A 23640-nucleotide genomic window follows, 5' to 3' on the forward strand; every position below is an offset into this window, starting at 1 on the left:
CCACTCTAGAGAATAAACCTCTAGTCTTTTGGCAGGATGGGGAATCGGGGCTATGGATTGGGAGACCTTAGACTACTACTCCTGTGTTCAGCCCCACCTGCATCCTGCCCTGGGCTGTTCTTGGTGCCTGAGATCTCTGGGCTTGGGCTGTGCCTTGCTTCTGCTCAGTTCTGCAGGTCTGCTTCTTCCTGGGCTGCTCCTCAGTTACCACGTGTCTCACTGCCGCTTTCCACCTCTAAGTCACTGCTGCCATCTTTTGGCTATTGTTCTTTTTTCTCTTTTCCATTGTGGGTTTATATCTCTTTATTTCTTGGTCCCTGTTTTTCTGGGGCTGGGAGGGGGGAGGGTGCTGAGTAAGCATGTGGTCTAATCTTCCATGAGTAATCCGTTTTCCTGATCTTCTATTCTTATTTACTGTGATATTCTTCCCAAATCACTCTCAGCCCAGTAGTTAGCTGTTCTTTTCTATTGCTTGAGTTCTCTTCTTTGGGTTCAGCTTTTCATGTTATTCGTTCTTTTTTTTTTTTTTTTTTTGTGGTACGCGGGCCTCTCACTGTTGTGGCCTTTCCCGTTGTGGAGCACAGGCTCTGGAGGCACAGGCTCAGCGGCCATGGCTCACGGGCCCAGCCGCTCCGCGGCATGTGGGATCTTCCCGGACCGGGGCACGAACCCGTGTCCCCTGCATCGGCAGGCGGACTCTCAACCACTGCGCCACCAGGGAAGCCCCCTGTTATTCGTTCTTTAAGACAAAATGGATGTAGACAAGGGCTCTGCCGCTTAGTTTTTATAAGTTGGGGAGTTTCCAGCTAGACCTTTCCTGAACAGGATTTTGATCAGCAGCTCTGTGTGGACCAGTGTGGTGAGTTGATTGGCAAATTTTCTCTGAGAGTATAAGGGCATTGCTGGGAATTTTCTGTTATATTGAGGACATTTCAGATGCCAGAATTAAGACTTTTACCTTAGGAGCTCACTTCTCTCTCTGGAGAAGCCTTCACTTCCCCTAAACATTTGTTCAGAATTTTGCCCTGGTATAAAAGCTGCTCATGCTTCTGAGGTGAGTGTGGGGCAGGGGCAGATCAGACTCCTCCCCACTTTGGGCCCCACTGCATTTGCTGACTCTGAGCTCAGAGCTCCATCATGGGCTCTCCTCTTCTGCATTCCAGGCAGGGTTTTTATACTGTGGGTTCCTCTGCCTCTGTAATCTGGAGCTGCTCCCTCCCTGTCTGCCTTCTCCCAGAAGTCTTTAAAACCTCTTTCTCTTCCCATTCTTGCCATTGTTCAGGGGTTTCCCTTTTATACAACTGTATTCTTATTTTACTGGGCTCTCATGAGCAATGGGAGGCAGATGTGTGTGGACACCTGCGTATACCTTCTTTGGCTTTAATTGAGCTGAGCATTTTATGATTCAGTCTTCTTCTTTCCTAGCATATCAATTATACTTTTCTTTTTCTTTCTTTTTAGTGGTTGCCCTTACGTTTGTAATACATATTTACAGCTGAATTAGCTGTAACTTCTGGTATTAAATCTTCTTTCAAATAACGCTATACCACTTAACAGGTAGTGCAAGAACCTTATAAGAATACTCGCAGCTCCTCCTTCCTATCCCTTATAACTTTGTTGTCATTTCACTATTCCATAGGTATAATCATCAAATACTTGTTTGCAATTATTATTCTGAAAAAACTTATCTATTAGGTCAATTAGTAATACACGAAAAATTTGTATTCTTTATGAAGTACCTTATATACTAGGCTTTTTTAAATTTCAAAGTAGACTGCCCTAAAAATGGTATTGCTGGGTCAGAGCAGCATGTATATTTTATATTTCATGGGTACTACCAGATGATTTTCCAATGTTGTAGGATTTTACCTTCTTGCTGGCAGTGTGTGAGAAGCATGAAGAGTACCCTTCTTTCCATATTCTTGTCAAGACTATATAATCAGTTTGACTATATTTTGGCAAGCTAATGGGTGAAAGACCTTGTTTTGATTCATATTGTCCAACTCTTTTTGTGTTTGAGCATCTCATTGCTCCTATGGAGTTACGGTTTTTGGCTATTTCCATTTCTTTTTTTTTTTTCAGTTTACTTTTTATTTTTAAAAATTTTATTGGAGTATAGTTGCTTTACAATGTTGTGTTAGTTTCTACTGTACAGCAAAGTGAATCAGCTATATGTATATATATATATCCCCTGTCTTGGATTTTCTTCCCGTTTAGGTCACCACAGAGTACTGAGTAGAGTTCCCTGTGCTATGCAGTGGGTTCTCTATTTTATACATAGTATCAATAGTGTGTATATGTTAATCCTACTCTCCCAACTCATCCCACTTGCCCCTTTCACCCTTGGTATCCATACATTTGTTCTCTACGTCTTTGTCTCTATTTATGCTTTGTAAATAAGATCGTCTATACCAATTTTTTCAGATTCCACATATATGTGTTAATGTACGATATTTATTTTTCTCTTTCTGACTGACTTCACTCTCCATCCACATCTCTACAAATGACCCAATTTCGTTCCTTTTTATGGCGGAGTAATATTCCATTGTATGTGTGTACCGAATCTTCTTTATCCATTCCTCTGTTGATGGACGTTTAGGTTGTTTCTACGCCCTGCCTATTGTAAATAGTGCTGCAGTGAACGTTGGGGTGCATGTGTCTTTTTGAATTATGGTTTTCTCTGGGTATATGCCCAGTAGTGGGATTTCCGGGTCCCATGATAGTTCTATTTTAGTTTTTTTAAGGAACCTCCATACTGTTCTCCGTAGTGGCTGTATCAATTTTACATTCCCACCAACAGTGAAAGAGGGTTCCCTTTTCTCCACACCCTTTCCAGCATTTATTGTTTGTAGATTTTGTGATGATGGCCATTCTGACTGGTGTGAGATGATATCTCATTGTAGTTTTGATTTGCATTCCTCTAATAATTAGTGATGTTGAGCATTTTTTCATGTGGTTGGCCATCTGTATGTCTTCTTTGGAGAAATGTCTATTTAGGTCTTCTGCCCATTTTTGGATTGGGTTGTTTGTTTTTTTTTGGTATTGAGCTGCATGAACTGTTTGTATATTTTGGATATTAATCCTTTGTCCATTGCTTCATTTGCAAATATTTTCTCCCATTCTGAAAGTTGTCTTTTCATCTTGTATATGATTTCCTTTGCTGTGCAAAAGCTTTTAAGTCCCATTTGTTTATTTTTGTTTTTATTTCTGTTTCTCTAGGAGGTGGGTCAAAAAAGATCTTGCTGTGGTTTTTTTATGTCAAGGAGTGTTCTGCCTATGTTTTCCTCTAAGAGTTTTATAGTGTCTGGCCTTACATTTAGGTCTTTAATCCATTTTGAGTTTATTTTTGTGTATGATGTTAGGAAGTGTTCTAATTTCATTCTTTTACATGTAGCTGTCCAGTTTTCCCAGCACCAATTATCGAAGAGGCTGTCTTTTCTCCATTGTATATTCTGGCCTTCTTTGTCATAGATTAGGTGACCATTGGTGTGTGGTTCTATCTGTGGGCTTTCTGTCCTGTTCCATTGATCTGTATTTCTGTTTTTGTGTCAGTACCATGTTGTCTCGATTACTGTAGCTTTGTAGTAGAGTCTGAAGTCAGGGAGCCTGATTCCTCCAGCTCCTTTTTTATTTTTTCTCAAAATTGCTTTTGCTATTTGAGGTCTTTTGTGTTTCCATACAAATTGTAAAATTTTTTGTTCGAGTTCTGTGAAAAATGCCATTGGTAATTTGATAGGGATTGCACTGAATCTGTAGATTGCTATGGGTAGTATAGTCATTTTCACAATATTGATTCTTCCAATCCAAGAACATGGTATATTTCTCCACCTATTTGTTTTGTCTTTGATTTCTTTCATCAGTATCTTATGTTTTTCTGCATGCAGGTCTTTTGCCTCCTTAGGTAGGTTTATTCCTAGGTATTTTATTCTTTTTGTTGCAGTGGTAAATGGTATTGTTTCCTTAATTTCTCTTTCTGACCTTTCATTGTTGGTATATAGGAATGATTCCTTTTCATAGCTTCAGCCCACTTTTTTAGTTTGATTTTTTTTCACCGACTCTGAGTTACATATACACACAGTGAACATGCAAAGCTTATTATAAAAAGTTCCTTCCTTGTTCTCCAGAGGCAGCTACTTTTGGCTGCTTTAGATGTTTCCTTTAGAGCTTACATCTAGATCATTAAATAATGCACTTATAATACTTTTAGATTTTAGTTTAACGTATTAGTCATTGACTTATTACAATGATTTATATCTCTCTCTCCTTATCTCCTCCAGCCCACCTGCATGTACACACTTAGTCTCTCCCTTCCCTCTATCAGTGCAATATAGTTGAGCCAGTAGTCTTGGTTGGAATCATACTGTATCTACCCTACCATGAGCAACCTTCACAGCCCAGCCATATCATTACTTTCACAACTTGTTTTCTTTGGAGTTAGTTTTATTTCTTTTGTTGGCATTAATTTTCAGTGTACTTAACTTTCCTAACTAATTATATCTTCTCTCAGTATATTCAAATGCTAGACAAATTCTATCAATTTTTATCAAAGACTTTTTTAGCCTTCTGATCTACTTTATTCAGACTAGTTCCTGGCTTGGTCTGGTGCATAGCTTTTATCCTTGTAATGACCTTTATCATCACTAGGATGACTTTTTCCCCACCGCCTCTGGAAACTTTTCAGTCTTCTGTTGCCTGTTAGTATTCTGAAATTTTATGATGTTTCTTGATGAAGTTCTATTCTTAACCTATTTGATGGACTTTTTTAATCTGAAGATTTATGTCTTTCAGTTTAAGAAAAATAGTTGGATTTCATTTCTTTTTGGTGTCTTTGTTTTTACATAATATGACTTTATTCATATGAAATGTGAAAAATAGACAAATTCATAGCAACAAAGTGAATTTGTGGTTGCTGGGGGCCAAAAGTTGGGGTAATGATCTTCTGTTTTCTCTTAAACTCTCATTGGGATTTAGACTTCCCTATCTGTTCTATGTGTTTTTTTTTTTTTTTTTTAACTTTCTAGCAAATTGCCTCAGCTTGCTCTATTTTAAGCACTTCTACTGAAATTTTTATTTCTAGTTCTTTTTTAAGAGTACATTCTTACTCTACCACCTTATTATTTTAATTTGTTTTTTATTTTATGTGAGTTTTAAAGGTTACTTTACATTTACAGTTATTACAAAATCTTGGCTGTATTCCCCATGTTGTACAATGCATCCTTGAGCCTGTCTTACACCCAGTAGTTGTTTGTACCTCCCACTCTTCCACCCCTATATTGCCCCTCCCCCTCCCCACTGGTAACCACTAGTTTGTTCTCTTATCTGTGAGTCTGCTGCTTTTTTGTTCACTAGTTGTATTTTTTAGATTCCACATATAAGTGATATCATACAGTATTTGTCTCTCTGTCTGACTTATTTCACTTAGGCTAATGCCCTCCAAGTCCATGGATATTGATGCAGATGGCAGAAGTTCATTTGTTTTTATGACTGAGTAGTATTCCACTGTGTGTGTTTGTGTGTGTGTGTATATATATGTGTGTGTGTATATGTATACACACACACACCACATCTTCTTTATCCATTCATCTGTTGATGGACACTTAGGTTGCTTCCATTGTAAATAATGCTCCTATGAACACTGGGGTGCATATACCTTTTCAAGTTAGTGTTTTTGTTTCTTTTGGATATATACTCAAGAGTGGAATTGCTGGGTTATATAGTAGTTTTATTTTTAATTTTTTTGAGAAACTCTGTATGGTTTTCTACAGTGGTTGCACCAATTTACATTTCCCCCCAGCAGTGTTCCCTTTTCGCTACATCCTCATCTCTACATCCTAACATTTGTTATTTGTGTTCTTTCTGATGATAGCCATTCTTACAGGTGTGAGATGAAATCTCATTGTGGTTTTGATTTGCATTTCCCTGTTGATTTAGCAGTGTTGAACATCTTTTCATGTGCCTATTGGCCATCTGCATTTTTTCTTTGGAAAATATGTCTATTCAGTTCTGCCCATTTTTAAATCTGGGTTTGGTTTGTTTTTGATGTTGAGTTGTATAAGCTGTTTATATATGTTGGATATTAACCCCTTATTGGTCATATCATTTACAAATATCTTCTCCCATTCAGTAGGCTGTCTTTCATTTTATTGATGGTTTCCTTTGCTGTGCAAAAAGCTGTTAAGTTTAATTAGGTCCCACTTGTTTATTTCTGCTTTTATTTCCTTTAGGAGATGGATCAAAAAAAATATTGCTATGATTTTATGTCCAAGAGTGTTCTTACTAGCATCCTATTCTTGTTTCATGAGTGTAAGTTCTTCTTACCTCTGTGAAGGTAATGAAGTTTTCATTTGTCATTTTATTTTTCTGTTCAAATAGACTTTTGTATTTGTTATCTTGGTCTCTGACTTTTTAAATCAGGTTTCTTCAAGTATATTAAAGTTAGTAAAAAGCTGCTTGAAACTCATGCAGGGAAGTGTGACTTGTCACTTGTGGCCTTTGCTGAAGGGGAACCTTGCCATGGTATTGTTTGAGGAACCTTTAATGTAAGTATCTTTAGTCTTGTCTTTGTTCTGGTCAGAGTCCATGAAGAAGGCTCTTACAGTTAGCTGCCTGAAGAGAGTATAAGCCTAGTGAGAGAAGACCACTGAATGCAAAAGGTGATGGGTCTCAAGCTTTAGTATATAAAACTTGATTAAATCCTGTGCTGCTTGCTATCAGTTTTAACCTCTGCCTAACTTCCAAGAGGTACAGGGGTGACTACCTGGAATGTGAAAAGAACCTGGAGGTCAAATTCCTTCTTAAACTAATTTCAGGTATCTCTATTTTAAGTCCCACTTGTACCCCCAATTATAGAGATTTTTGGTGCCACCAATTTGAGTTTTTTGAGAGGTTCTATGAAATCATGTTGATTCCATTTTCTATGCTGTGGCTGATCATTCAGTTTTTCTAGGCTCTGAATTATTCTTTTATTCTAGGTTCCAAACTTTGTTACTATCATATCCTTTTTTTTCTCCTTGTCCTTGATGGCTGCAAGAGCCTTCTGAAAATTTTGTTCACTTTTGCATTTTAATATTTCAGCAGGGAGCAGATGTGAATGTATGTGTTCAATCTGACATAGTTAACCTGGAAGTCTTTTTCTTATCCATATATAACAATTCTTTTAAAATTATGAAGACTAACCCTTTGTCATGAGTTCTAAGGTTTCTTTTTATTGTCCATCACTTCTCTATTTAAGTTTTTTTCTGCTATGTAGACATCCTTTAATTGTATGTAGTCGTTTTTCCCAATCATTATCCTTATGATTTCTAGATTTTTTTTTTTAAAGCGTCTTCCTCACATTGAAGTTAAACAGATAAAGCATAAAACGTTAGAACTTCTTCTGAATCCTCATTGTGCAGTGGTGAAGAGTTTCTAACTTTATTAGCGAACACCTGGATATATCTCAGATGTCCAACAATAAGAGGCTAGTTGATTAAATTATGTTTATACAAAGGAGTACTTAGCAGCTGTAAAAAGGGGATGAGGAATTTTTTTATGTACTGCTATAGAATTATCAGAATATATGAAGTAAAAAACAAAACAGAAGAATGTTTATAGAATGCTACCTTTTGTATAGTACGATGGAATATGAATAAATACAATTATATTTGCTTTTTCAAAAGGGAATGATAAAAGAATAAGCTAAAAAGTAATAGTTTTAGAGGAGGGGAAGAAGTATATGGATCGGGAGGTATCGGTATGAGACATCTGGGATTATTCCTTGATTGTACCTAGGTCTAACTTAGGAATCATGTATCTGTTTCATATACTAAATGTTAAAGTTAAAAAGTAGAATTTAAAAAAATTCAAACAAATGGAAATAAGTGAACTTAACTACCAAACAGTCAAGTTAGTGATATACTCATGCAGAGAAAAGCAGTTCAGTCAGATTAGGTCACTTGAAGTACATTGCTTTTAGGTATCATCTTTTAGTCCTACAGGTGCTCATATAATTGCCCAGTTTTCGAAAAAAGTTCTTGATGAAGATATTTCTATTTTTCCTGGATCGGAAATGTTTCCTGCGGTTAAAGGAGCTTTTACTTCTGTGTGTCGTCAAATATATGGTACATGTGAAGGCTTGCAGGTTTTAATTCCTTATAGTTTGCATGAATCTATAGCAAAGGCATGGAAGAAGGTAAGTATTTTCAAACTTTTTTTCTTCTCTTCAAATCTTTATTTCAAATACGGTCACTATTGTAATATCATACTACAGTTAAAATATTTTACTGGAGCAAATATGACGACTTTAGCACCACAGTAGTCCAGGGGACATAATGCTTTCTTATTTGGCACAACATGACTTCAGTACATCCTCTCCCCATAGCACAAAGCTCTATGACCTAACTGGGCACTACAAAGTCTTTTCTTCTGAAAGGAGAGCCTTTGAATAAATTGTCTCTGCATAGACTGACCCTTTGGAAGTTATTTCTGAGCAATTTTTACAGATACCTGGGTTTTTGTTGCATACACTGGAGATCATAATGTAGCAACAGTCAAATATAGTATATATGACATATAGTATATGGCAATATCTTCCCCCCACCCCATTTATATGCTTCATTTATGAAATACTTTACATTATAGTTAAGAATCAAATAACTTAAAATTTGCAGGTAATTTAATTTTTAATTACATTGAGTCAAATATAAAAATGTTGCATGAGAGCTTATGAATAACACTATCAGTAAAAAAAAAAAATGTAAATTTGTTATATTTTAGACAAGTTTGCTATCAGAAAGAATTCCTACTCCAGTACAGGGTTCTGATTCTGTTTCTTCGAAAAGCCAGGAATCCCAGAACATGTAAGTAAATCTGTTTTTTCACATTTGCTGAAATAATTTCAAGATGAGAAATGTAATAGAATACTGTGGCAAAAACATTTTATAGGAAGCTAGATGTATATATATAATATATAGGTTCAAGGAAAAGTACACCTAGGAGGAACCTTAGCAATCATATATACTTGTGCCTTTTAAAAGAAGAAAAAATAGCAATATTTATTATACTTCAACCTGTATTTACATTTTGGGTTAGGAAATGTGACATGTTGTAGTGTTTCCAGAAAACTTGGAGAATTACCAAATACTAAAATTGGAAATTCAGTAGAAGTAGAATGTTTTCAAATGCCAGTGAAGTCCATTTACATTTAAACTATAACTTTCCAAAATGTGTGGGGTACATTTTAGATTTTGGCATTGGAGAATTATTTAAATCAGTATTTATAGTAATTTTAAAATTTAGATGTTTCCATGTTGTTTTCACAAATATCAGTAGGATATGGAGTCAGATTAATGGGGACTATATATATATATTTTAAATTAAGATCTGGTGATGTATTCCTGGAGTCTCTTTTTAATTGAGTGTTGGCATAATCTACAAAGATAATTGGAACTTTAAGTGATGTTTAGTTAAGAGAAATTTTAAAAGTCACCATTTTTCTTTAGGTAGGCATAGTTTAACTCAAAAACAAAAAAGTCAAACAAAGCCTTTTACATTTCCTTAATGATGTAATCGTTCAACAAATAGTTAATTTTCTAAAAATCAGTTATAGTTTTTTTGTCTGATATAGTTGTGAAACTTAAATCAACTGCCATCTTTTTCTTTGCATGAGGGGGTGAGTAACAATGTTGCTGCAGTTCATTTTTCAGGTAATTTCTAGGTCTGTTTTCTTCGATCTGTGATTTATCGTTTTCATTCATGCATTCATTTTCTACTCATTCATGCAGCCATTTATTGGACCGAGTACTTTGCTGGGTTCTGAGTATACCTATACACCTTAGAGAACTTATTGTGTAGTGTAAAATACAAATAAGTTAATACAGTGCGTCAATGTAGCATGCTAAATTTATGAGAGGGGGTCATTCAGGGTCCTTTGGGAGCTAACTTGGGGAAATCTTTCCCCAAGAAGCAGTTATTAAACTAAGTTAAAATGGATACATGGATATTAACTGTCTGAAAAGGGGAGAACATTATTTCGGGTGGAAGAGATAGTGTGGTCAACAGACTAGCAGTGAGAGAGAACATAATGTATTCAACACGTTTTACTGTCAGTAAATTTTTAGATTCTGATGTTAGAGTCTGAGGGAACTAATAAATTATATGTCACTCCTTCTCTCCTGTGTTGTAAACCAATTAATAGAGATAAGTCAAGGAAATCAAAACACTGAATAACATAGGCTTCCCAAGATCAGAAGAATTAGACAGATTTACCCTTCTTTCACTATCAGCAGTGGATAGGCTTCCATCACCCCCAGAGGCAGAGCTTACAAAGATCAAACTTAACCATGTAGTAGAACCAAGCAGACTGTGTGCTTCCTACAGGTAGCTGGGTCACAAAGAAGTGGTGGACTGGGGGACTGGCATTGCCTAGCCAATCATGCTTAGGTCATCCTACAAATTTCCTAAGTCCCTTCTTCAGTGGGGAGGAGTGAGTGATTAGGTGGAGAGAGGCAAGCAGTGTTAAACTGGGGAATGTGCTCCATGTGTAAACTTGATGCTAGAGGAAAAGGAGGTTCCTTCAGTATCTGATATTACTGTCTTAGAAACAAAGGTTTAATAGTTTTTGATAAAATAGAACTGTTTTCATTTTTGTCATCAAAATCAAATGATCTCATGGAGTTGTTGAGTATCTTCTGCATTGATTGAAAAGTTGGTATGAGATGGGCATTATTTGTTCCATTGTAGTTTGGTAAAACTTGAGCACAAAATCATTTTGGCCAGTTAACTAGACTAGCTTGTCTCCAGCATGTAGCAGGTGCTTGATAGCTTGGTTGAATTAGTGAATGAATAACATTTCTCCTACCACCAGGCACTAGATTCTAAATAAGGACAGTGATGGTAAGACTGAGATCTTAGTCTTACTGAGTAGGGTAAAATGAAGAGTAAGTTGTTATAATCTGACAGGCTAATGTTAGGCATTTTGATCTTACTTTCTGACAGTATATGTTGGAGATTTCCTCTCCGTCCTTTCATTTATTGGTGCTTACAATACTGTAGAGAAGATAGAAGCTGCTTTGTAGTCATCGTAGGGTATGTCTTAAATCTAGACTTTGAAATGCAACCCCAGATGAAATTTCTACGAGGCTAGTTTGATATTGGTGATTGCAGTGACAGCAAATTACTTAGGGGCCATCCTTAGGGTGATGGTAGAGAAGAATGTAATCACAAAAAAGCCAATGATGCCCAACCTGCCCCAACCAATTACCAAGGGACCTTTGGTAAAACTAGATGCTGAAGTAACGGGGGAATCTTTGATCTGCAAAAACAGCCTATGATCCCAAAGAAATAAACACCTAAAGCTTAATTACCATGAGAGTGTCTATACTATACACTCTATAATATCTAACCATTCAAAAAATGGAGTTCTCATAAGCTAATAAAGCAGTGTGATCGTTGCCTATTGTCCTAGGGGGAAGGGTTCTCCAAGGATGATAAATTCAGTAGCTTAGATCTTCCGTTTTGAAACATTGAGTGTCTTCACTATAATTTGAAGGGAGAATTAAATGCTAGGTTAATAGGAGAAACGATAAGCTAAAGGATATTAACTTTCTCAGAATTATATGACACAACCTGTAAGTTTTTTACCTGTGTTTTTACTTGGGGGGAGTCAGGGTAGACTTTTTAAAAATAATTTCTTTAATGGCTAATAGTTCATTCAAGGTTTTTATCTCTGCTTGAGTGACTTTTGCTATATTTTCTAAAAAACATATTTTTTTAATCAATATTTACTTTTTTGGTGTTAATTTGTACAAAGTATTCTTGTGATGTTAAAAACAATTCTTTACCTGTAGTTATTTCTCCTTTTTTGATTCTTAGTATTTTTTGCTGCCCCCCCCACCAATTTATTTTCATTAGTTTATGCAAAGACCAGTTTTTGATTTTGCTAATGTTCTCATTCCCTCTCTATCTTCTCTCCTTCCCTCACTTTAGTAGTACAGGAAAACAAGTGAAAGGGGATTGAGAATGGATATTAAAAGAAGGAATCTACATCAGCCATTCTAACTTTAATACATTTTGATATGTAGTACTTTCATTATTAAGCTCATAAATATTGAGAAATTTCTATCTTGATTTTACTCTTTAAATCCATGAAATATTTGGAATACATTTAAGTTTCCAAACGTAGTTTGTTTGTTTTTTACTACTATATTTTACTGTTGACTTCTAATTCATTTCTGTTCTTTTCAGAAAATATAGATTGCATAATATGTATCCTTTTAGGTTGGTTGAGATTTTGTGTTGTAGTACAGGGTCAATCAAAACAAAAATCTGTCCTTGTTTGAAAAGACTATTTTATGTTTTTTATTGGAAATAGAGATATTATAAGTTTTTAATATTTCCACCAATATTTTGTTTTGTCTGCATATATATAATCATTCACTATAAAAGTTGATTTGTCCATTTCTCTTTGTAATTCTGGGGTTTTGTTTTACATATATTTTACGCTATTAGGAACATAATTCACTGTTTCTTGGGAACTTTTTATTATATAGTATTTCATTACTGCTTTGCCTTAAGTTTTATCCTGTATGTTACCAATATTGCTAAATATACTTGGCTTTAGTTAGTATTTGCAGAGTACATGAGTTAAGAATGTGTCTGATTGCAGATAGCTCAGTAAGACTTTCTTTTTCTCATAAAGCAAGAAGTCTCATGGAATACTATCCAGGCATTGACTTAACTGATGTGGTTTGAGACCCAGCCTCCTCTTCTTTTTCATTATTAATGTTTTTTGTGGGGGGGGGTTGCCCTCAAGTTTGCACTTTTGAAGAGGAAAAAGGTTGTAGAGACAAATGGCTTCTTTTCATGATGCTTTGTCTTTTATTTAGGAAAGAAATCTCTTCTCATTAACATTTTTGTGAACATCTTACTGGATTTGCTGTATGGCCACTTCTTGCTGGATGGGAGTTGATAAAAAAGGAGTTTAGATGGAGGTTGGGTCAGCCTGTTAACACAAAGTATATTTTTCATCTCTTTATTTCCTGTCATTCAGAGCAGTAAATTTTGAATTTTTATCCAGTCTGATAATCTCTATTTTTTACTAGATGAATTGAAGTTTTTTACATTTTCGCAATGCTAATATCTGGGGCTTATTTTTCTTATTTTGTACTTTCTATTTTTATTCTATTTTCTTTGCTTTTCTCCCTTTATTGCCTTATCTTAGATCAATAAATTTTATCCTGTTTTTCCCTTGGTTTTGACTTTATAAGTCACTGTTCTGTTTCTTTTTTTAAGTGGTTGTTCCTAAATTCTCAATATACATATTTAACCATATATTTTTCTAAGGAAGTAAGAAGTAATTGGGTATTTATATCATGTTTTGAAAAGCATTATGGAGTTCAGCGTACTTTGACCAGTTGCTGCTCCTCTAAATACTCCATGACTGTCTTGTTATAGTTATCCAGAATTTTGGTTTTATATTTTTTAATCACCTGATTTATTTTTTCACAGATATTAAATTTTTTGACATGTTTATTATTTTAGGCCATTTGTTGAAACTTGTAGGCCGTTCTTTCTGATAAGCTCACTTTTTTCCCTAATAAGTTTCTAAATATAGTTATCCTTTAATTGTTCTTAAGGGTTTGAGGGTAGTAAACTGTCCTTATCTTTCTGTGTCTGATAGTAGCTATTCTCCTTCCAGCCCACACAAACCACCCCCACCCTGTCCACAGCTTTTGAGGGCTCACATTCTCTCTCCTCTAAATGGTAGTTTATCTGGGTATCAAAGTTTTGATAGACAATCATTTCTTATTATTATTTGAGGCTTTACTCCACTGTCTTCTAGAATAAGTAGTAACTGATAAGCCTGTTAGTATTTTATTGGTCATATCTTTTCTCTCTCATAGCTTTTAATTTCTTTTTGGGGATGTTTGCTATTTCTGTGTGATTTAAGTTTATCCTGCTTGGTACTTTTTTTTTTTTAATTTTTCTTTTATTTTGGAGTATAGTTGATTGGTACTTTGAATGTTCTTTTGATTGATAGACTGGAGTGGCATCTTTCTTCAAATCTAGAAAATTCTTAGTATTTTTCAAATATTTCTTCAATTCTCCTGAAGCTTTTACTAGATGCATTTGAAAACTTTTAGTATGTTCTGTCTCATCTGTTTTCTTAAACATTTCTTATCTAGCTACCGTTCAATTCAATAATTCTTTGTGGCTGAGAGTTTTCCCATTTGCTTTTTTAAATTAATTAATTTGTTTTTGGCTGTGTTGGGTCTTTGTTGCTGCGTGCGGGCTTTCTCATTGCGGCGAGTGGGGGCTCCTCTTCGTTGGGGTGCACGGCCTTCTCATTGCGGTGGCTTCTCTTGTTGTGGAGCATGGGCTCTAGGTGTGCAGGCTTCAGTAGCTGTGGTATGCAGGCTCAGTAGTTGTGGTGCATGGGCTTAGTTGCTCTGCGGCATGTGAGATCTTCCTGGACTAGGGCTCAAACCCGTGTCCCCTGCATTGGCAGGCGGATTCTTATCCACTGCGCTACCAGGGAAGTCCCCCCATTTGCTTTTTAAGTGGGTTTTTAAACAAATACTTCCAAGATTACCAATGGGTTTTTTAAAAAAATATCTACCTGTTTTTCATTTCTGCTTTTTGCTTCAGTTTTAATGGAAGATTAAAAAATTTCCTTTATCATAAATAAAGCTAGTCATTATTTCTAAACTATTTCAGCTGGAATGGATTCATTTAACAAATGTTGATTCTGCTGGCTCTTAGCTTTAGATGTCTTTTGAAGTTTGATTTCAAGTGCATTTAAAAATGAGTCTTTTTTTCCTTCACTACTTTCCTCCCTTCTGCCCTCCCTCATTTCCCCCACTTTCTATTTCTATATTCATTCTTCCCTGTCCAGCAGTTTTATGTTTTTTTCTTTTACCCCTATGTTTTAAATAAACATTGTATTGGCATTTTGAGGCTCCTGTCAGTGATGATGAGGATACTGCATATACTGTTAAAAGTTAGAAGATGAGGGCTTCCCTGGTGGCGCAGTGGTTGAGAGTCCGCTTGCCGATGCAGGGGACATGGGTTCGTGCCCTGGTCTGGGAAGATCCCACATGCCGCGGAGCGGCAGGGCCCGTGAGCCATGGCCGCTGAGCCTGCGCGTCTGGAGCCTGTGCTCCGCAACGGGAGAGGCCACAACAGTGAGAGGCCCGCGTACCACAACAACAACAACAACAACAAAAAGTTAGAAGATGAATTGATTATCTGCTCATTTCTAGAAATGAAGCTTTCTCTGTATCTTCAAGTCTCCCTAGGCTTATGGCTTGTCAAAAGCCCCAATTTTAGTCAGTTTTATACATATATAAGTATTTTGTTTATATATTTATGTATATAAATTATATATTTTAATTAAACATATATTATTTTTAGTAGTCTTACCCAGTCATGAATCTTAAGCAGTGAGCTTACTGCTGGTCATACATCTCATATGCCACTCTTTGAGTCCTTTATATCCTTTTGGAGCCAAATTTGGTTTCCATTGCTTGCATTTGCCTCAGAACTAGTCCTACTCCTTTGTCCAAGGGATATATATTTTGTGTTTGAACATAGTTATATCTTTGGCCATTGCTGTGTGATCACTGATCGATATGTGTCGGCATGTACTGATTGTTCCTTTTCTGATCAGAAAAGTTCTGAATTTCAAATCTCTTACCAGTTTCAAAACACATTTCTGAAACTTCCTTGGGCAAAAAAAGGCACACTTTTCCATGCTCTGTTTCACTGTGCATATAAGCATTTGATTTTGACCTATTTTAATATCCAGTTTTTTTTTTTTCTAGGCAAGTAGGAATATCCAGTAGGGTGGGTAGAACATTTTCTCTTACATCTGATACTTCAGGTGAAGTGCTGATATCCTCTCCTGTGTTTCCAAATTGCTAGCTCTGACTCTCCAATTTACTGTGTGTCTTCTGAATATTTCAAGTTGTTTTCTTTGTCCTTTCTTTTTCTCTGGAGAATGTTACTGGCCTTTTAGAATTATTTTGAGAAAAAATGTTATTCTCCAAAAGTAAGATTAAGAACCAATGACAATAAAGATAAAATGCCTGATATGCTTTAGAAAGTCAGAAGACAGATACTCGGTAATGAAAAGAAAGTATAGAAATAATGGAGAGTTGGGGCTTGGGGAATCCAGGCACAGCAGAATTATAATAGGAAAACAGAATGAAATTAAGACCTGATTGAGAGAATCTAGGTGTAATGAAAATGCTGACATGTTCAGTTAATACTTGATTCATTTAGTGAAGGAAAATTATTGGATAGAAGAAATAAGAAAAACAACTCACTGTCGAGGAAACCATGATGTTTATCTTATTTTTAAACATTTGAGTACTTTGTAGCCAATGTGTACTCTATAAATTTAATTGTTAGTAGTATTAAGCTGTTTTTTGTTGTTGTTGTTTTCAGTTTTGAGTACAATAAAGACGTTCATACCTTTCTTTTTACCTGTTTCAGTACGGCTTGGGAAGAGAATTTGTTAGACTATTTACTAAATTTTGCTGCCACTCCCAAAGGACTACAACTTCTTCAAAGAACAGGTGCCATCAATGAATGTGTGACATTTATGTTCAGCCAATACACAGAAGAATTACAGGTGCGAATTACCATCTGCCACAGGCAAAAGGAACTTTCCTTTCTGTAAAAGCCATTAAGAACATTATTCTGTTTTCTTTGTGTGAAGAGATTATTAAACCTCAATTAAAAAACCATATAGCATTGTAATATTTAACGATATTTTTTCAGGAAAGCTTTAGAGAGTTGATGTTGGTATCTGTGAGTATTTTACAGGCTGAAACAACTGGATGAAATTGAAAAACTCAGTTAATCATCTAGATGTTTTATAAATATGATATCAAACATCTGGCTATACTAAAACTCGGTGGAATTCCAGGAGAAAAACCTTTTGGGTCTAAGTGTATGTGTCATTGGGAGTTTGGGGTTCACATTTTGGAAGAAATAAATATATTTGTAGAGGGGTTTTGTTATTGGTACTGTTAAATAAAATTTACTATAAATTTAGCCCTTTATCAGACAGAGATCTTTGAGGTATATTCATCATTTTGCTGTTACAGTAAATATCCCTAGATGTCAGGGATATGCTTTTAAAAGTGTGTCCTTTATCTCTGGAAGCTATTGTTTCTTGATGTTCAGACTTCTTATTGTAGCCTAGCAGAAGGGGCTAGGGTCTCTTGGGGATCTTTTTTTTTATAAGAGCACTAATTCCATTCGTGAGCACTCTCTACCTTCACAACCTAATAGCCTCCCAAAGGCTCCACTTCCTACCATTACTTCCAGGGCTTAGGATTTCAACATAGGAATTTTGAGAGGAGATAGACATTCAGATTATAGCAAATATAGAAGGTTTTCAGGCTTTTAGTTTGCATAAATTGTGTTTTGATCTGCTGATGAGTTTGAATTTCTCCTTGTGTACTAGTTAACCATTTGGGTTTCCCTTTTTTTTTTCTTTCCATTTTTGAAAATATTCAAGTGACTGAGAGATTTTTCTTTCTCATTCAGATTCTTGAGACCATGTAGACATAGCTTTTTACTGTTGTGATAATACACCTAGGACTAGATGTCATTTTTTTATATTCATAACTTTTAAAACAATCTGGTCTTCCTTTTAATATACTGTTCGTTTTAATAGAAGATGTTGTTCCCTGGACATCAGTAACTTACAACCATATAATTTAGTATAATAGTTTAATGTTGATTTACACCATTCAAGACATTTTTTGAACATTTAGATTCTCAGTTATCTTGTAAGAAGGCAACTAGACTTTCCTTAATTTTGCTGAAGAGAAATTGGAGATCCAGGCTGGTTATAAATTATCTGCTTGTGTTCACACATGTAGTTATTGATGGTAGTAATACTGGAACTCAGATTAGTCTTAACAGTGTCCGTGAAATCTAAGTCTTGTTTAGTGAAGCCCCTCTAGCTTCTCTGAAGTTTTCCTCTGCCCTTCCTTTTTAGTATAGTGTTGATCTGGAAGACCCCTGTGGCTGCTAATATCTGAATCAGCAGTGTCCTTTGGGATGATTGATGAGTAAGGTGTTTTTCCCATTGTCATGGAAGAAGGCAAGTGGGAAAAAAGATAGGCATTTATCTTGCTGTACTTCTGTGTTATCCCACTGCGGAACTAATGGATGATAAATTAAGGAAAATGGAAAATAAGAGTAATAAAAATGGAAAAGGAAGGCAAATTTATAGAGAGATGAGCAGCAAAAAATTTTAAGAAATAAACCTAATTGTTTCCTATGGTCTTTTAGTCTCCCCCTGCCTTTTTTTTTTTTTTTTTTTTTTTTTGCCCTTAACATGGAATGTGTAGTTTATATTTTAAAAATTTGATAAAAACATATCCTTATCCTTTTAATGAAATGTTGAAAAATACAAATTCTAAATGGTTAGCTCTGTTTAGAAGTCAAACACTTTGTCTAAGGTCAGGCTGAGCTATAAAGTCTGAGGAAGGAGGAATATTTTATAACGTCTTTATTTTCTTATTCTGATTTCTGCTAAGGGATACTTCTCAACTTTACCATGAATACATGGATGATATTCTTTGTGAAATAACAAATTATTTAAGGTTTTCTACAATGTTGTTTAGAAACCTGTATATTAAATGAGGATTGTGTGTGTATATATAACTTCCTTCTTTAGGAAAAAAATCACATTGCCTCTAAAACTGTCATTTTTAAGAAGATACCATTATTCTGTTTAAAGTCGTTTACTTGAAAGCCCAGTTAAAAAACTGGCAGTCAATACAGATTAATTAATGAGAATTTATTATCAAAGAACCAACCTAAAGAATAAAATAGTAAGATAACAGAAATTAGAATTGGAAGGAGTTTCTCTTCATCTGGTCCAAAGTCCCTTATTTTATATATAAAGAGACTTAGAGACATAGTGACTTGTTTAGGGTCATGAAGCAACATAGTTTTAGGGCTGGTTCCAGAACCTAGATCTCTGAAACAAGATTATCAAAAATATTACATTAGTATTAACTCACTGATTGTTATAGTTTGAGTTTTTTCTGCTCTTGTTATCTTTTCTTGAAAGACTGTCCAGCATTTTAATAAAGAAATCAGTAATGCTACATGTAACATGTAAGTAAAATATTAGCATGCTGTGTTTTCCTGCTTCTCATTATTCCTTATTTATGTTAGGTCAGCAGGCATAAAAAGTTTGGCTATGGAGTTCTGGTTACGCACGTGGCATCAACAGCAGCAGGTGCAGTAGCACTACAAAGTTCAGGTAAGTTCTTTAGAATTATAATTTAAATAAAATGAGTGAGTCTATGCAAAATTTAACTGCCATGATCAAGTATCAGGTATTTCACTCAAAAGTTCTTTTTCCCAACTTAGGCCTTAGGTAAAAAGAATGTTATTGGGATTTCCTTTTTACCTTTTCTCTTCTGTGCAATCCCACTAGGAATTTTTTTTTTCTCTGTAAAAAAATATATAATTTTTTTCTTTCCTCAGAACAATGGTGCATAATGATCTAAACTGAGTTATATTTGATGGCTTTAAGAAGCCTTCATCTTATAAATCAAAAGTTTGTCATCCTCTCTTGGTATAATTGCATCTGATAGGATTTAATGCTCAGTTTCAGTAAATTATATATAAATCAAGATTTCCAGTCATAATAATCACACATACATGCCATTTTCTTATTCCTTTTTCTCTTCCTTTCTTGAAAGATTCTCTCTCACCCACTTAATTTTCACCACTATTTTTGGAGTTTGTAGTTGGCATGTATTGAATATTATCTACTACAGATTGGATTTTTAAGACATTCTAACATTGGGAGATTTAATATATTGTATATTAAGGTTATCTGAACCCTGAACCAGAGACAAGATGTAATCTCTAATAGAGATGCTGTGATTATATTTAAGTCTTAGAAGTGAAGAATCATAACATCAGTGGTCACTATTGATTCTCTCCTCAAATGTAAATATTTTTCTATAGTGTATCATAATATTTCTTGGCTGGACTAATTTGGAATACTTATGAAACACGTTTCTTGCAGAAGCTGCCCTAAGCTGAGCCACTTACTCTTTTATTTAAAATAAAATCCAATTTATAGTATTGAGGGACACATTAATGGAAGCATTTGAAGACTAGATTCAATCCCAGATTTTCTTGTTGCTCAAGTCATTAAGCTTCTAAACCTCGTATAGCCAACTTTTCTTGAGAGGATTAAATGCAGTTTTTCATAGGACAAAGGAAGGAAGACTAACACTGCTCGAGTTCCTCTGATGTCTTGGTACTATATTAGGACCTCTGTGTATATCATCCCATTTATACTTTATGGCAACCCTCAAATGCAACACTTTTCTCAGCTTTCAAATCGGGAACTGATGCTCTTAGAAGTCAAAAGATTCAAGGACATGTAACTAACAAGCTGGCAGATTTGTAACTTGAACACTGCTATTTTCAATTTCAGAGCCTATATGTTTTCCATTGTACCAGAGGACCCTTTCTGCTCTAATGTGTTATTATGAACTTACTGATTTATGATTAGGTGTTCTGTCTTGCACCTTTCCATATGCTTTGATTCCTCATAAAGGAATTTGATAATTGGGCTTAATAATCACTTTCATTTAGATTTATAGTATCTGACTCAGGAGAATTTAAAGACTGTATAGAGCCAGAAGTTGTATGAAGTGGAGAAATGTTCTAAGCATATGGAAATGCAAAAAAATTGTTACACTAAAGAAAGGGAACACACACTGGTTGTTTACTGTGCCTCCAGGATACCTCCTTCTTTACACACATACACTCCAGCTTTCAGGCTGCATTTCACTATTAGCTTATTTGCTGAGTAACATGTAAACCTTATTTTTTTCAGGAAAACATGCTCGGAGAGGTCATTGGCTAAAGGATAAAAACTGGGGCTCAAAATTCAGTCCTCTAGGGAAATAGTCTTTGAGAGTTTAGGCATTCCATAGTTATATGATAATGAAGCACCAAGGATACAAGTATGTCTTCTGTCAGTGTGGACCAGTCTTGTTAGAAGGATAATTATGTCTTTCCTCCATAATCCAAAGAAGTAGTATATTATAAATATGATGTAAAATTCTTCTTAGGGTTTATTAATGCACTTTTAACTGAATTATGGGCCAATCTGGAATGTGGAAGAGATGATGTTAGGGTAACCCATCCCAAATCTACTCCAGTGGACCCTATTGACCGAAGCTGTCAAAAGGTAAGAAATGATTTAACTAACAATGTATAGATTTGAAATATCTCTCTCAAATTACTTCATCCAGACCTTAATCTATACTCAGTTACAACCAGCAGCCTTTCCTAATTTTTTCCCTCCTTTCTTTTATTTCTAAATTTTTATTTTTAAAATAAACTTAGTAAAAGACAAATACCAGTGTTCCCTGTGAATTGTCTTGCAAGGACGTTTTTCTTTTAGGATATTCCTACTATAATTTTACTCAATTAATAAACAGTACACACCAGACATATTAAAAAATCAAAACAACAAATGCCGACTCAAAGGAAGTAGTAAAAGAACAAACAAACCCAAATTTAATAGAAGGAAAGAAATAATAAAAATCAAAGCAGAAATAGAGACTAAGAAACCAATAGAAAAGGTCAGTGAAACTAAGAGCTGGTTTTTTGAAAAGATAAATAAAATTGATAAACCTTTAGCCAGACTTCTCAAGAAAAGAGAGGAGCCAAATAAATTGGAAATGAAAAAGAAGTTACAGTCAGTACCACAGAAATCATGATATTACTATGAACAATTATATGCCAATAAAGTGGACAACCTAGAAGAAATTGTATATTTCTAGAAATTTATCCATCTCCCAAGACTGAATCAGGAAGAAATACAAAATATGAGCAGACAGATGACCAGTAATGAAATTGAATCCGTAATTTTTAAAAACTCCCAACAAAAGTCCAGGATCAGATGGCTTCACAGGTGAATTATACCAAACATTTAAAGAGTTAATGCTTTTCTTTCTCAAACTATTACAAGTTTGAGAGGAAGGAATGCATCAGAATTCAGTCTGTGTGGCCGGCATCACCCTGATTCCACAACAAAAGACTGTGAAAAAAAAATAAAAAATACAGGCCAATATCACTGAATGTAGTTGCAGAAATCCTTAATAAAATACTAGCAAATCAAATTCAACCATATATTAAAAGGATCATACACCATGATCAAGTGGATTTATCCCAGGGAGGCAGGGATGGTTCAGTATCTGCAAATCAGTTGTTGTAATATACCACATTAACAATTGAAGAATAAAAATCATATGATCATCTCAATAGATACAGAAAAAACGTTCGACAAATTTCAACATTTATGAAATTCTCAATTCACTGACGTATGAATGGATAAAGAAGATGTGGTATAGGCATAGAATGAAATATTACTCAGCCATAGAATAGAATGAAATCTTGCCATTTATGACAACATGGATGGACCTAGAGAGTATTATGGTAAGTGAAATAAGTCAGATGGAGAAAGACAAATACCATATGATTTCACTTTTTTTGTGTGTGTGGTAAGTTCTGGAATTTATTGTAAAATGAGATTTTTCTAACCACAAAACTTATCTTTATGTTTAAGGCTTTTCCTATACGTTGCTTTATTCAAAAAATATTTTTGACGTTAAAATTAATTTGAATAGTATTTGGTCAAATATGAACAACTACAGCAACAAGGCTGCACTGTCTATGAATGTGAATATGTGAAGAAGAAACATCATTTACTAATTTGTAGAAGATGAAAAAGTTAACATATGATTTCACTTATATGAGGAATCTAAAAAATGAAGCAAATGAACAAACATAACAGTCATAGATTCACAATAGACAGGTGGTTGCCAGAGGGAAGTGTGGTGGGGGAATGAGTGAAATAGGTGATGGAAATTAAGAGATACAAACTTTCAGTACAAAATACATGAGTCAACGTGATGAAATGTATAGTGGTGAATATAGTCAATAATAGTATAATATCTTTATGGTGGTAAAGGTCAAAATGTACAAAGTTTCAGTTATAAGTAGGTAGTAGGGATGTAATGTACAATGTGATTAATATAATTACCACTGCTTTATGTTATATGAAAATTGTTGAGTAAATCCTAAGAATTCTCATCACAAGGAAATTTATTTTTTCTATTTAATGCTGTATCTATATGAGATGATGGATGTTCACTAAACTTATGGTAATCATTTCCTGATTATGTAAGTCAAATCATTATGCTGTACACCTTAAACTTATGTAGTGTTATATATCAATTACCTCAAACTGGAAGTGAAAAACAAAGCTGAAACAAAAACCAACCAACCAAAACTAAGAAAGCCTTGAACACTTAGACTCAAATCTAACAGAAAATTGTCGTGATTATTTGAAGGAGGGGGTGGGCAGAAGATTTGACACTGAAGAGAAGAAAGGTGTCAATTAGTAAAGTGCCTTGAAAGTCATGCTAAGGAGTTTAGACCTGATGTTTAGTAATGGGCAACCACTGCGTGCTTCTGCATAGGGGATCCAAAGAATGAACTGTGCTGGAGAAAAATATTCAGATTCTTGTCGATAAGACAAGAGCAGGAGCTTAAAAATTTCATGGAGAGATTAACTTGGTAAGATTGCACCAGAAA

General features: G+C 34.9%; 1 protein-coding gene across 3 annotated transcripts in view; it reads left to right on the forward strand.

Annotated features, from left to right (window-relative positions):
* TBC1D32 (TBC1 domain family member 32) overlaps positions 1-23640 on the forward strand; it is a 209463-nt gene that overhangs the window by 67748 nt on the left and 118075 nt on the right. For all 3 annotated transcript variants that reach the window (XM_032651612.1, XM_032651613.1, XM_032651614.1), the window contains exons 17-21: positions 7969-8170; positions 8755-8837; positions 16474-16612; positions 19183-19270; positions 21108-21226. In XM_032651612.1, the coding sequence (XP_032507503.1) occupies positions 7969-8170; positions 8755-8837; positions 16474-16612; positions 19183-19270; positions 21108-21226 (631 nt within the window). The remainder of the gene's footprint in view (positions 1-7968; positions 8171-8754; positions 8838-16473; positions 16613-19182; positions 19271-21107; positions 21227-23640) is intronic.

Source organism: Phocoena sinus, chromosome 12, assembly GCF_008692025.1.
Source record: "Phocoena sinus isolate mPhoSin1 chromosome 12, mPhoSin1.pri, whole genome shotgun sequence".
In the NCBI taxonomy this organism is placed as follows: domain Eukaryota; kingdom Metazoa; phylum Chordata; class Mammalia; order Artiodactyla; family Phocoenidae; genus Phocoena; species Phocoena sinus.